This window comes from Trematomus bernacchii, unplaced genomic scaffold, assembly GCF_902827165.1.
Source record: "Trematomus bernacchii unplaced genomic scaffold, fTreBer1.1, whole genome shotgun sequence".
Classification (NCBI taxonomy): Eukaryota; Metazoa; Chordata; class Actinopteri; order Perciformes; family Nototheniidae; genus Trematomus; species Trematomus bernacchii.
In genome coordinates this window covers 19735946-19750378 of record NW_022987714.1, presented here as the reverse complement: position 1 = coordinate 19750378, position 14433 = coordinate 19735946, and the positions used below count along the sequence as shown (strand labels likewise).

Genomic DNA, 14433 nt, shown 5'->3' with positions numbered 1-14433 from the left:
CAACACTGTCTTTTGTGGCAAAGCTTATAAGCTAATGATTGACAGGTATAATATTTACTATATTGGGTGAGCTTGTACTGCAGGTATTTGGTCATAAGGTTAAATACTGACCTGATCATGGTGCGACATGGGATCGCTAGTTATAATTCATTCTGAGGGGGACATGAACGTGTGTACATTCCATGTAAGAAAAAGGATGTTGCCATCCATTGTGCCTTGCCATTATCATGACTATTGGGAAGTGTACTGTTTTGGACAGAAAGCATGGTGGATGACCGCCATCTTGATACGGTAGTTATGACTTTTAAAGTTATGCTTCGTTGTTACAGGAAACTTCATCTGCAGCAGGTGTCTGGCCTGGCTGATATCACACAGAGTTACCGCGGCAACCCGACAGAACAGAAGAGGCCCTGCACAAGGTCAGTGTGTGTGTGTGTTGTGTGTGTGTGTGTGTGTGTGTGTGTGTGTGTGTGTGTGTGTGTGTGTGTGTGTGTGTGTGTGTGGGTGTGTGTGTGTGTGTGTGTGTGTGTGTGTGACAATATAACTACATGCCAGTGCAAGTAATCTGACAACACTTTGTCATGATCTAATCTGAAGAGTATTTACAAAGATGATTCATGTACTGTTCTGTTTTTTTTGTGTGTGCAGATTCAGAGTTGTTTAGACAGAAAAACCAGAGACAATCTGACAGAGTGGAAATCCAGCAAGTGTTTAAAGCTCAGCAATCTGAGATGGTAAGGAGTACAATAAAAAAGAATCATATTAGTTGGAAGTCAGTTAACAACTATAGTACCACATACAGTCAACTATTAGTATAATAAAGAAATCAAATAGCAATCATCACTGCAGAGAATATATATATTTTTCGCATTAAGTGATCAATAAAACGGATCAAATCATACGAAAGATGGAGCTCTGTGACTGAAGCACATCTAATGGTTAGATCAAACACAGTTCCTGCTTCTTCCTTCTGTTTGTCCTCTCTTCCAGCAGGTCCAGGGTCTGGTCTGCAGTTAGAGGACAGCCTTCAGCGTTTAAACCCCTGCAACCCTCAGGAGGTCCAGGCTGAAGTCCTCACAGCACAGGAGGTTCTGCACAACGCCAGGGAGTCCTTCAAGGTACTGGCAGAGAAACAGAAATAGGAATGATGTCACCAGCGGGCTCTGCCAGATCCTGCTGGGACTGTATTACACATCTGTTACACACATCTGAGAATACTAGAGAAATCATCTCAACATACTGCAGTCCTGTTCAACCACACCACTAACTACATTTCACTAGCAAGGACCATGCAGCGTAATAGGTCCACTGAAGATTTAACAACAGGAAATATTGAATGTAAGGGGTGTGAAGAAGAGTGAGTGATGTCGTCTGTCAGGACGGTTTGAAGTCCAGGCAGAGGGAGACTCAGTGTGGGGAGTCTCAATACAAGCCCCCAGACGGTACCTTGGATGAGAAACTATGCACCAGATGAGATAGAAAGAGACAAGGGGAGACAGGAACAGAGGTTGAAGGAAGGGAGCGACGAAGGGATGAGGGTCGAGGGATGTAAGAAGGGAGGAAAAAGGGATGCAAGGAGGAAGGGATGGAGGGATGTTTGTAGAAGGAGGTATAAAGCAAACAAGGGATTGAGGGAGGGAGGGATGAAGAAATAAAGGGATGAGTGGATGAAGACATCTAGGGTGAGATAAATGGTTGAAGGGAAGTGGGAAGGAAAGGAATAAGGGCCGAAGGGATGTAAGAAGGGAGGGATGGAGGGAGGAAGGGAGGGAGGGAGGGAAAGATGAAGGGATGAAGGGGGAGGGATGAAGGGAGGGAAAGATGAAGGGAGGATGGAGGGAGGGAAAGATGAAGGGATGGAGGGAGGGAAAGATGAAGGGATGAAGGGAGGGAAAGATGAAGGAATGAAGGGAGGGAAAGATGAAGGGATGAAGGGAGGGAGGGAGGGAGGGAAAGATGAAGGGATGGAGGGAGGGAAAGATGAAGGGATGGAGGGAGGGAAAGATGAAGGGATGAAAGGAGGGAAAGATGAAGGGATGAAGGGAGGGAAAGATGAAGGGATGAAGGGAGGGAGGGAGGGAGGGAAAGATGAAGGGATGGAGGGAGGGAAAGATGAAGGGATGGAGGGAGGGAAAGATGAAGGGATGAAGGGAGGGAAAGATGAAGGGATGAAGGGAGGGAAAGATGAAGGGATGGAGGGAGGGAAAGATGAAGGGATGAAGGGAGGGAGGGAGGGAGGGAGGGAGGGAGGGAAAGATGAAGGGATGGAGGGAGGGAGGAATAAAGGGATGTAGGGATGAAACAATGTAAGTGAAGATAAAGGGATGGGGATTGGATGGATGGCAGGAAAAGAGTGAAATTGGAGCCTCCATGTGCTGATCGGTATAAATGGCTCAGCAGGGGATTAGAGGTGTGGTTGAGGCGTGGCCCTGCTCTCAAACCCAAGTTTGAAGTTACCTTCATCTCAGTTGAATTAAAACGTTACATTTGAACATCCATTGTAATATGGCAGAGCTGTTGAACAGATTGTGTCAGAAATCTGTGTCCAGGGAGTGTAAATGACGCTTGATGTTTTGTTGGCAGCTGCTTCCCGCTCTGTATGAGGAAGGCAGGAAGGCTGCCCCTGATGGAGGACTGGTGAACTGCATCCTCACTGATGCAGCTGCAGCACTGGCTGATGAGATCAACAGAAGCATACAGGTACACATTAACCATCCATCACTGTATCGGCTGCTCATTTATCAAGATTTCCACCTCATCAAGGCTAGCTTTACTGTGAGTCAGACTTCAAATCAGGGTTAGGGCCATTGCATCATCATTTGTCTGACAGACAACAGGAAGTTAACAAAACAGTAACTAACTATTATATCTTGTCATTATTTTCACATGAACATCCATAGTGGCGTTTTTACTGGTTTGTTTTTTATTTGGCTAAGCCACTGCGTTTTGTTTCATCCATTTTACCGGACAGATATTACAATTATTGAGTAACATTGAACATGAATACTGTCTTTTTTATTTTTTTTAAATAGATTAGATTTTAGTATAGTAATTGATTTCTCCTCTAACAGCCTTGTCAATTAAAATTGCAAAAATGAATTGAGCATGGTGTATGAGGCTCACTTAAGGTTTATTTATGGAAGTACACATACACATTCTTAATTTACGTTCAGATCATCTGCCGTGTACACAACAAAGTTTTACTTTCAAACAAAAGTACACACCACATCTGCTCAAGCAAGTCTGCCTCTTTTCAACAAACATGACAGACACTTAGGTACTGCTAAATGAAGTTACCAAGCAAAAGTTTTAATAGTGAAAGAGAGAAAGGTCAGAGACAGTGTGATAGTAAAATGCAGAACACAGAGTAGACGCTGGGGTCATCAGTCCTTCTGTGTTCCAGGGTCTGGCTGAAGCCTGATGAGGGGGGGCGGGGAGGGGCGTGTCCTTGGGTGGTGCAGCGCTCCAGTGTGTGCGAGGGTCTGTCAGTGTGTGTCCAAAAGAAGCAGACAGACACCACTTTCCTGAGAAGCACTCTGGTGGAGAACACAGGGCAGATCATCAGCAACGACTGCGGTAATAACATGAACTAGACATTCTGACATATTGAACATTATACATAACATTATAACATATTCACTTACATTTATCCAACAAGACAAAACTCAGCTAAGTCATAGTACACGATGCTAACTCTGCTGCAATGCAATGTGTGTGTGTGTGTGTCCTTTCTTGTCCTCCATTCAGAGACCTCAGACAGACGTTGAGTGTCTCTCTGGCTGAAAGCATCATGGAGCAGGTGCAGCAGGATCTCATAAAGGCACAGGACAGAGTGGTAAATATATGTTTGAGTTTTACCACATAGTTGTACTTTTTGTCTACCAACATGTTGTGTATATGTGTGTTATTATATGATAGCACATTGGGAATTAGCAGCAGCTATAACTGCTGTGTCCAAGTTTTGTTAGCCTAGCTTTGCTAGCCCCATCAAAAGTGCAACAATGCAAGTTAACAATAATTAAAGCACTTATTTTTAATTTCACTCTGTATAATATGCCACACATGAATGTTTCCTTTAATTATGTAACCTTCATTAAAAAACAAATAGGTATTATTATATTTACTCTATTATTGATCTTATTAGCATATTTTAAGACGACATGCTCAACTTATGATTTGTCATTATGAGTTGCACTCAGTCTTGATGTTTTTCGTTGTTTGCTGTGTAGAATTTCCTTTTAAAAGAAAATCCATGCACCTCTCTGAAACTGAACATCCCAGAGCTTCGACTGATTGACAGCGACTTCCCAACTGATGATGTAGGAGACACACACACACACACACACACACACACACACACCACACACACACCACACACACACACCACACACACACACACACACACACACCACACACACACACACACACACACACACACATCTATCCGTTAATTCAGTCATCCATTTAAATATCTGATTTTCCATTTTTACCTCTCTCCATCCCCAGTACAGTCCAGCGTGTTGGAGAACAGTTTCCACTCCAAGAGCCTGAGGCCTGCCGCTTCCATAAAGAGTAAGATACAACCAACATAAAGGATCCTTTAATGTCTGTGAATTTGATTCTGTGTAACTCATTTGCATGTGTGTGATTGCTTTTCTTGAAAATACATTAAATGGCAAACCGTAATAACAAAATGGATTACTCACCACAGGTTTTCGTCTCCACTCCATGTACAGCTTATCTTTCCATTTCAATATTCTATATTTTGTTAACCTGCATCAACCCTTACCCACCTATCTTATGTCATTTCTGTTTTGTTCTTTTGATAACAATAATAACAATCACAAGATAATAAAAAAGTAAAATGCAACTTTATTGTCAATCTTCTGTTTGTGTGACACAAACAGGGAGATCGAAATGCTGTTTCTCACAATCCCGAGGAATAAAATTAAAATATTTATTATTTAAAATAAATGTACTGACATGATTCCTTAATTCTTTCTTTCAAATTAATATTTGCAGCACCTCATTTGGTATGAATGCAGCCAACAACACCTTTGACATTACACAGACGTGGTCATGTAATCCATGTTAATAAATACATTCAGCTTTTAGTATATTCATTGATCTCCTTACAATGTAACAACAGATCTGAATTGAACCTGCTCATTTAGATTAACTTGACCGGGCCCTTAGGTAAAAAGGGGCCCTGTGAACTCAATCTAAGAAGTCCTAACAGCAGAAACTATTTTTGAACCATTTCTTCCTCCCATGACACCTTCAAAGCAAAACGTTGGTTGTAACGTGCAACAACATCTCATTTCACTTTATGAGTAGAGGGGCTACAAATATTAAAGGTGTCCACAGGGAGTCAAAAGTCACTTAAATTAAAAACCACTTTATACCATGAGGCTTCATAGATTGCACCTTTGGACTTACATTTTTTTTTTCAATTAAAGCACCTAACACTTTGGATGAATGATGATCGGGCTTTAAAGTAGTAAAGTGTGTACGATTACAATAGTTGTGTTATATCATGACTGTGATGGTATTACATCGTGAACAATGTTTCCATCTGTTTAGCTACAGCAGTCCAGTCTGAGCGCAGGTCTTAAGCTCCTGTCATGTTTCCTTGTTGTTCCTTTGTGCTGCTCCTGTGTGCGGGGCCATTCTGTCAGACACACCGCTCTGTTTGGCTAATTGGAGCATGGCCTGTTTACTGTCACACCAGTGACTCTCACCATGGAGAGATGAGATGGGGAGAAGATGGAGGAGCGGAGGATGAGGAAACGTTGGGGGTCTTCACAACCGCCCACCCCCCGCTCCTATTGTTTGATTGGAGGATAGCTTTACAATGAATCATAAAAAAAGAATTAGGTCAATATACAGTATCTTTACAGAGAATATTGAGTGTAGTAATCAATGGGCATTTCAAAAGCCTCTTAAACATTTAGACCCTGTAAGAGAATGATAACCACGTAGGTCTAACCCTATCCTGGTCCTATGTGGTCCTGTACAGAGTGACTGCAGAGCCATTTGCTGCTCTTTGTCCTCTCTTCTTCCTCTCTACTTCCTCTCTGTTTATTTTCTGTTTCCTCTCTGCTTCCTCTCTGCTTCCTCTCTGCTTCCTTTCTGCTTCCTTTCTGCTTCCTCTCTGCTTCCTCTCTGCTTCCTCTCTGCTTCCTCTCTGCTTCCTCTGTTTCCTCTCTGCTTCCTCTCTGCTTCCTCTCTGCTTCCTTTCTGCTTCCTTTCTGCTTCCTCTTGCTCCTCTCTGCTTCCTCTCTGCTTCCTCTCTGCTTCCTATCTGCTTCCTCTCTGCTTCCTATCTGCTTCCTATCTGCTTCCTCTCTGCTTCCTCTCTCTTTCCTCTATGCTTCCTCTCTGCTTCCTCTCTGCTCCAATCTTCTTCCTCTCTGCTTCCTCTCTGTTTCCTCTCTGCTTCCTATCTGCTGCTTTCTTCCTATTGCTTCCTATCGCTTCCTCTCTGCTTCCTATCTGCTTCCTATCTGCTTCCTCTCTGCTTCCTCTCTGCTTCCTATCTGCTTCCTATCTGCTTCCTCTCTGCTTCCTCTCTGCTTCCTCTCTGCTTCCTCTCTGCTTCCCCATCTGTTTCCTCTCTGCTTTCTCTCCTGCTTTCTCTCTGCTTAATCAATGTTTCCCATTTGCTTCATTTCTGCTTCCTCTTCTCTTTCCTCTATGCTTCCTCTCTGCTTCCTCTCTGCTCCAATCTTCTTCCTCTCTACTTCCTTCTCGTTATTTTTCTGTTTCCTCTCTGCTTCCTCTCTGCTTCCTCTCTGCTTCCTTTCTGCTTCCTCTCTGCTTCCTCTCTGCTTCCTCTCTGCTTACTTTCTGCTTCCTCTCTGCTTCCTCTCTGCTTCCTCTCTGCTTCCTCTCTATCTCTGCATCGCTAAGCTTTGCTCCTTATTTCTCTCTCTTCTCTTTGCTCTGCCCCATTTGTAACCCCGTCTTATCTCTCCTCTCATCCCCCTTTATCCCTATTAGTCTCTTGACACCCCCCTCCTCCCTTTTCCCATTTCCCTTGTTTCCACATTCCCCCCTTTCTCCCCTATCTTGCCCTAGATATTCATACGTTCATTTAGTGGGCTGGATTCCCCATCCTTCCCTCCCTTCTTCCCTCCCTTCTTCCCCTCCATCACCTCTCCTTGTGCCCCCCCCTCTCAGGTCTCCTGGATGCAGACTGGGAGCAGCAGATCAGAGGAGGAGGTGCCAGAGAAGAAGGGGGAGGAGGATGGTGCGGTCTCCCTCTGTTGTCGACAGCAACCCCCATGTCAGTCAGGTCTCCAAGCCCCTCCCCGTCCCCGTCACCCTCCCCCCCGGGAATGAGGGGGAGGAGGCGGAGGGAGGGGGAGGCGGCAGCAGCGTTGGATGCTGCAGCAGCGAGAGGAGCATCGTTCATTCCTCCTCCCAGCCCCCCCCTCCTGCGCTCCATCTCCCCTCGCTCTGCAGAGGAGGAGGCTGCCGGCCGCGGACCCTTACCCAGACGACAGGCTCCCTTCCCCGGCTGCAAGCCCAGCCCAGGCGCTCTGCTCAGCTCTGGACCCCCCGCTTCCCAATGGAGCCTCTACCCACCCAGGGACAGACTCTGAGGCACTACACAGCCTCCCGACCGCGGCCACGACGCACACACACACAGCCCCCGTCCTCCAGGCCTCAGGTAAGAACACACACATACCCATAAACACCAACCACTCACCACACACACCATTTGAGTCAGGGAGCAGAAGACATTTGCATACATACCAACAGTAATACATACAACATATGATGTATACTCTTAGATATGCTCAGTTATACCAGGGACAGGGGAAGGAGAGATGGATGAAGGATGGAGGGAAGGGTATATGAGGTAGGCAGCTAACTGCACGACTACAGATGGATCCCAGAGGAGGAAGAGATGGAAATGGAGGAAATCAAAACAATACCATTCGAACACAAATAAGAAAATGGAGGGATGAAGGGAATAATGCTTCTATTACCAGCCTGAGGTCAATGCAGCAAAATACACATCTATCTATCTATCATCTATCTATCTATCTATCTATCTATCTATCTATCTATCTATCTATCTATCTATCTATCCATCTATCTATATCTATCTATATCTATCTATCTATCTACCTATCTATCTATCTATCTATATCTATCTATCTATATCTATCTATCTATATCTATCTATATCTATCTATCTATCTATCTATTGCTGTATTGCTTTCCTTTTTTATGATGCTGTAGTAATAATGGAAGCCATCTTTATCTTTGCATTCTCTGGCTCCCTTGTAGTTGTGCGGAGGGGTGTGTTGTGGTGTATGTGTTTGTGCGTGCGTGCGTGCGTGCGTGCGTGTGTTGTGTTGTGTGTGTGTTGTGTGTGTGTGTGTGTACGATACGATATACTTTATTGTCCCCGTAAGGTCATTGTTCTGGACTCCGTCCTGCAGGTTCGCATCCATGTACATATACAAACATAGTGGACATTAAGAGACATACACATATCATCAGTCATACACCGTTTGAACAAACACAATACACAGACGCACATACTGGCAATGGCGACCTATTGCACAACCCTCATGGCCAACATTTAAAAAGTACATTTCATTGCATTTGACTACATTTCATGTCATGTGAATGTTAAGAAGCTTAATGGACATAGGTATGAATGAGTGCTTTATAGCGGTTCAGCCTGCTCTTGGGAACCCTGAATCTTCTTTCAGTGTGTGTGTGTGTGTGTGTGTGTGTGTGTGTGTGTGGTGTGTGTGTGTGTGTGGTGTGTGTGTGTTGTGTGTGTGTGTGTGTGTGTGTGTGTGTGTGTGTGTGTGTGTGTGTGTGGCACATGCAATTTGGGAGTGGTGTTCCCTGGGTTGTTCCCAGTGATTTCTCTCTCTCTCCTTCTCTCTCCTGGGAATGCTTTCACTAAGTCAATTATTCATGTTTTCACATTAATGGGGGTCCCTGTCTTGGTGCTTTCACTGTGTAAAAAAAAGAAAAAAGAGGATTTCTCTTCATCGATGGTGACCTTGTGTGTGTACATTTTATCGTGCTTGTGATCTCTCCTTTTGAAAAATACACATTCGGCATTTTGGTATGTAGGTGTCAATGTAAGGTGGTGTTGTTTTTCACTAACACATAGTATTTGATTTTATATAAGGATATTACTACAGATTATGTACGATCAGTCTTCTTGTCAGTGATTAATGAGAGACTCTGGGTCACTACTGACTAGACTTTAATAATGTATTTAGCAATTTCTTGCCCAAAAACAAATGTTGACAGAAATGGGATAGAGACAATTGGCTAGCAGCATGCTATTTATGTTATGTAAAGAAATCCCTGTTAAATGGCTGGAACATGATGAAGCCTTGTTTCCACAGTTGAATAAAAGACAAAAAGAGAGTAAATTAAAGCTGCAAGCAGCGTTGAGCGGGTCTTCGACGCTCCGCAGGCTGTTGTCCGCACGTCGACGTGTGTGTCTAGGTGTCTCGAGGACTCGGCCGTTGGCAAACGTGGGAAGTTTCAGGGCCGATCGGACAATGTCTTTGAGTTACAGCAGTAACACAAACATTGTGTTTGATGGCGAGTGATCTGTCGCCATGGCAACGGCATATGATGACACCCCATAATGGACTTAGAGCTATTCAGGGCCGGACCATTAGCCATCATATGAAGTATGGTGCCGTTTGAACCATTTTCATAGGAGTAACAGCGACACTGTGTTTTATGGCGAGGGATCTGTCGCCATGGCAACGACATATGATGACATCCCATAATTGGCGTAGAGCTGTTGAGGGCCAGACCATTAACTGTCATCTGAAGTCTGGTGCCGTTTGGAACCTTTTCCATTGAGTTAAGACAACATTGTGTTTTATGGCGAGGATGCGTTGCCATGGTAACGGCATATGATGACATCCCATAATTGGCATAGAGCTGTTGAGGGGCCGGACCATTAGCCATCATCTGAAGTGTGGTGCAGTTTTGGACCATTTTCCATTGACTTAAGACAACATTGTTGTTTTATGGCGAGGGGATGCGTTGCCATGGAAACGGCATACAGTGAGATCTCAGATTTCACATAGAGCTGTTGAGACATGGACCGGTGATACAAGTGAAGATTGGGGGACGATGGGACCGTGTCCATTGGAGTTACAGCGACACCGTGTTTTATGGCGAGGGATGCGTTGCCATGGTAACGCCATATTAAGTAACATCAAATTTCACGTAGAGCTGTTCAGGGCCGCAGTGTTAACCATCATGTGAAGTTTGGTGGCGTTCTGAGTATGTCAGTTGGTGTTATGACATCATCGTGTTCCATGGCGAGGGATCGCCTAGCATCAAGCGAACGCGAACTTTGGCGCCAAATCACGGCTACGCCGTGCGAAAGAAAAAAACTTCCGTGATAACTTTGAATTGCCCATGTCTCGAGACGCTACCCGACGAATTTCGAGTCGTACGGATAAAGTCCCTGGGAGAAGATAGATTTCGTGCGGAGGACGACGCCAAATTCAAAATGGCCGGCTTCCTGTACGTTATTTTATACCCCTCCAAGAGGCTTTTTGGTTTGTCTCCGCACCCTAGATATGCGTAGCGAGTTTCGTTCGTTTACGTGAAAGTTAAAGTGGGGGGAGTTTACGTTAAAAACGGAAGTGGGCGTGGCCTACGCAATTTTTGACGCAAAGTTCCGGAACCAATTACACATCTGAAGTTGCACCACTTCTGACGCGCGTGCAACATTTGGTGAGTTTTCACATATGCTGCGGGGGTCAAAGGTTTATCGGTCGCTGCGCGACCGATTTCAATAGACCTAGGTCTCAGACCCTAATAATGTGCAAGCTAGTCACATGGGCAACGCATGCCGTTTCCATGGCAACGCATGCCGTTTCCATGGCAACGCATCCCTCGCCATGAAACACAGTGTTGTCATAACTCGATGGAAAATGGTCCAAACTGCACCAGACTTCAGATGACAGTTAATGGTCCGGCCCTCAACAATATAGTGTGTGTGTTGTGTGTGTGTGATGGTGTGGTGTGTGTGTGTGTGTGTGTGTGTGTGTGTGTGTGTGTGTGTGTGTGTGTGTGTGTGTGTGTGTGTGTGTGTGTGTGTGTGTGTGTGTGTGTGTGTGTGTGTGTGTGTGTGTGTGTGTTGTGTGTGTGTGCCATGTTGGCATGTAGCACACAGAGACAGGTGGCTGTGTAAAGGAGGAGGCACAGAATTGAAAGAGAGCCACATTATTGTCACTGGATGATGGAGCTGGGAGAGAGCTGCAGAGAGCTGGAGAGAGCTGGAGAGAGCTGGAGAGAGCTGCAGATGAGCACTGCGCTCACTGACAGGCGAATGTCCCATTGTTATGATTTTGGAGCTTTCATGTATTATAGCTATCACGTATAAGTGTTTCTATTTTCGAGGTCTTTCGACATTTTTCATTTTGAGTATACGTCAATATCTAGTTTCATCTGTTGTTTAGTGGGAATGCTGATACAGCATTCCAACTATATGTTATGCTACGGACAAAAAGTGTATTATTCCGTCCAATTATTTTGTCCGTCTTCTCCTCCCACATTCAACATCGCAGAAAACTCCGTTCAAACATCAAAACGTTCAGCTCGGTCGGGAATCGACTGCTATTACTTTTATCATTCATAACTTTCATAATTCCAGAGATACATCCCATAATTCATCACATTTTTAACATTTGAACTTTAACATTGCGCAGCTCGTTAAGTTAGAGTGCGTGATGTCACAGCTAGAGGGTAGGAAATCTTTAAATGTCCCTTCATATTTTTTTTAAAACTGCCATAATTCCCAACCCTACATTCCTGAGACATAATTTTTCATGACAAACGTAGGAAAACATCTCGTAGCTTGAAAAATGACAAATAATTAAGCAAAAATAATTAAACAAAATGCCTCTTGAGGGCAATGAAGTGACAAAAACGTTCAACATGTCTCCATTAAAGCCCATTGTAATTTCAGGCAGATATTTCCTCACAGCAGCAGCCGCACACCTTTAGTTAAACTGCCAAAAAGGCCACATTATTAACCCGAAAGTACACAAAAAATTACACTTCAGATACTCAACTTCCTTGACATGCTTCACGTTTTGAAATTTCACAGATATCTGTTATCGTTCTTCCACAAAACGTTCACATGTAAGAGGTTCATCTCTCATTCAGAACAATGAAACCTTTGATCTTTTCATAGCTCGTTAGCTCAACTATAAACACCTGTGTAATGGAACACGATGATGTCATCACTCCAACTGACTGTTAGTTCTAACTGTTCATTTCATACTCACACACACACACACTCTCTCTCTCACAAACTCTCTCTCTCTCTCTCTCTCTCTCTCTCTCTCTCTCTCTCATCTCCTCTCTCTCTCTCTCTCTCTCTCTCTCTCTCATGGCCGTTGCCATGGCGACAGACCACTCGCCATGAAACACGATGTCGCTGTAAGTCCAATCGACACGGTCCAATCGTCCCCCAATTGTCCCCCAATCTTCACTTGTATATCACCGGTCCATGCCTCAACAGCTCTACGCCAAATCTGAGATCTCACCATATGCCGTTTCCATGGAAACGCATCCCTCGCCATAAAACATGATGTCGCTATAACTCCTATGAAATGTTCAAAAGTGCTCAAACTTCACATGTGTGCTAACAGTCCAGCCGTGAAGACATCTACGGGACATGCCGTTGCCATGGCAACACAATGCCCGCCATGAAACACGGTTTTCTCATAACTTCAGTGAAAATGCTCCAAATGGCCCAAAACTTCACAGGTTTGGTAGCACAGCCATCAACGCATCTAAGCGTATTATGGGATGTCATCAAATGCCGTTGGCATGGCGACAGATCATTCGCCATCAAATTAGTTCAAAAGTTTGCATTTCAAATATTCTTCGCTGCTTTTCCAAGCCTTTTTACTTTCTTTTCTTCTCTCATCACACATTCAAGCCCCCCAGTGTTCATGTATCATTTCAATCTAAATTCTTCACTTTCTTCTTACACATTACATTTCAGCATAGCAGTTTAGCGTCAGCTTTTCTGCATAAAGCATTCCCACTAGCAATTTCTTCAGGAATTGCATTCTCTAGTTTTAGTTGTTTGTGCATGGTTCACTCTGTGAGCATCCTGAGGCTACAGCTGTCCCCTTCTTTAATGTGTAACGTTTGTATATACATTTGGGGCCTTTTTTAGGCCTTCATTAGAGACAAAGAGCGATGTCAGAAAATCTTTAATCTTTAACCTTTAATGAGTTCAGTTACCACGGTTACAGGTGGTGTTTTGTCTGACTGACATTCAGACACATACTTCATGTCTCTGCTCTGTGGAAGTCTGCTCAGTCCAGGTATCATTCAAACAAATTGCCAATATTTCCATGATTTTAGCTTTGTCCCAAAGTATTTGACCTTTTATCAGAATTCCCAGTGCCCATGATGACATCTTCATATTTCTGGTTTTCAAGCTTATAGTCCAAAACTTACGCTTAAGAAGACGTTCTGTATATTTCAAATAAATAGATTATTAAAATAGTTGCTGATACATTTGAAGTTATTTCATTAATTGTCTAAATCAAATGTGTATGCTACATTGATTTGTTCTAAATGGCTGTATTTATTGTGGTATTGGTTTAGATTTAGATTAAAGTGTCACATATGTGCACAGTAAACTTCTCATACTATAACTCCTGTGCATTATTATAACCTAGAGGTTGTGTTGACTCATATTTACAGTTCATAGTCGACAAAGAAAGTAAAGATGGCTGCCATGCTGTTCATGGTGACCTGTTGTTCTTGCCCTCTTGGAAGTAAGAAGTGGTTTGTCTTCCTATTTGACTCTTCATCCTGCTGTTACACAACTTCATATAACTGTCGTCATGTTAAATAGTCAGCATTTATAGTGTTATACCTGTTCCCTTGTTCTGCTACATGTAGAAACAGTGAATGACATTTTCTACAATAAAAGGTAAACAAAAGTGAGTTTCCACAGCCTGGGGGCGACCCAGTTAAATATTGCTTACACTTGACAACTATCCTGAACTAAAACAACGTCTCTCATCCACAGCAGCTTGACAAATTCAATTTAAAAAAAAAAACAGAATGTCTTTTATTTACAGTAGCACTGAATGATGGGAAACATAATTAGCTCAAATGTAGGCGGGGTGATCAATTATGTATGACTACATAGAATATCAATATTGGGACTAAATGGAAATAGTAGTATTGCACTTATAGTAAGTCACTTTGGATAAAAGTGTCACAATATACATTTTGTAAAATGTTAAGCTGCACTTATCTCTCTACTTTAGGCTCATATTAGGTGAGATATCAGGTTTGCACCGCTTTAACTTTTATAGAAGCGAGGGCTCCTTATTTTCATCTAAGTAACAGACAGAGAATCAGCACTTTGGAAACAGGGCT

General features: G+C 43.5%; 1 protein-coding gene across 1 annotated transcript in view; it reads left to right on the top strand.

Moving 5' to 3' along the window:
• carmil2 (capping protein regulator and myosin 1 linker 2) overlaps nt 1-14433 on the top strand; it is a 54709-nt gene that overhangs the window by 20702 nt on the left and 19574 nt on the right. The window contains 13 exon segments of the mRNA XM_034141312.1: nt 330-382; nt 385-431; nt 657-734; nt 991-1006; nt 1009-1118; nt 2584-2700; nt 3372-3571; nt 3742-3835; nt 4230-4319; nt 4507-4522; nt 4525-4572; nt 7183-7563; nt 7566-7675. Of these exon segments, the coding sequence (XP_033997203.1) occupies nt 330-382; nt 385-431; nt 657-734; nt 991-1006; nt 1009-1118; nt 2584-2700; nt 3372-3571; nt 3742-3835; nt 4230-4319; nt 4507-4522; nt 4525-4572; nt 7183-7563; nt 7566-7675 (1360 nt within the window).